This window comes from Eimeria mitis, genomic scaffold, assembly GCF_000499745.2.
Source record: "Eimeria mitis Houghton genomic scaffold, Emh_scaff5614, whole genome shotgun sequence".
In the NCBI taxonomy this organism is placed as follows: domain Eukaryota; phylum Apicomplexa; class Conoidasida; order Eucoccidiorida; family Eimeriidae; genus Eimeria; species Eimeria mitis.
The window spans coordinates 2,465-2,779 of NW_013573880.1; the positions used below are offsets into that span (position 1 = coordinate 2,465).

The following is a 315-nucleotide window of genomic DNA, read 5'->3' on the forward strand; positions in this document are numbered from 1 at the left end:
CCAGCAGCAACAGAAACAGATACAGCAGCAGCAGCAGCAGCAGCAGCAGCAGCAGCAGCAGCAGCAGCAGCAGCAGCAGTAGATATAATACCTATTAAGCCCCTGTATACAAATTTCACAAAGACGACGAGAAAGTCTGAGTCTAGTTTCAGGTGTATAGGCAGCTCCATCTTGCATGCGCAAAAAGTTTTTTATTTTTTTATATTCTTCGGCGAGATCAGCATCACCAGAAAGAGGAGTATTAAATATATTTATTTCCTGCTGCTGCTGCTGCTGCTGCTGCTGCTGCTGCTGCTGCTGCTGCTGCTGCTGCTG

At 47.0% G+C, this 315-nt stretch overlaps 2 protein-coding genes across 2 annotated transcripts in view; one reads left to right on the forward strand and one right to left on the reverse strand.

Moving 5' to 3' along the window:
• The window catches only part of EMH_0083140 (uncharacterized protein), a gene marked incomplete at both ends in the record, with an annotated part of 837 nt that extends 755 nt beyond the window's left edge, over positions 1–82 (forward strand). Inside the window, one exon of the mRNA XM_013500610.1 lies at positions 1–82. Coding sequence (XP_013356064.1) covers positions 1–82 — 82 coding nt within the window.
• A 169-nt stretch (positions 83–251) lies between these two features.
• EMH_0083150 (zinc finger (C3HC4 RING finger) protein, putative) overlaps positions 252–315 on the reverse strand; it is a gene marked incomplete at both ends in the record, with an annotated part of 987 nt that continues 923 nt past the window's right edge. Inside the window, one exon of the mRNA XM_013500611.1 lies at positions 252–313. Within this exon, the coding sequence (XP_013356065.1) occupies positions 252–313 (62 nt within the window). The remainder of the gene's footprint in view (positions 314–315) is intronic.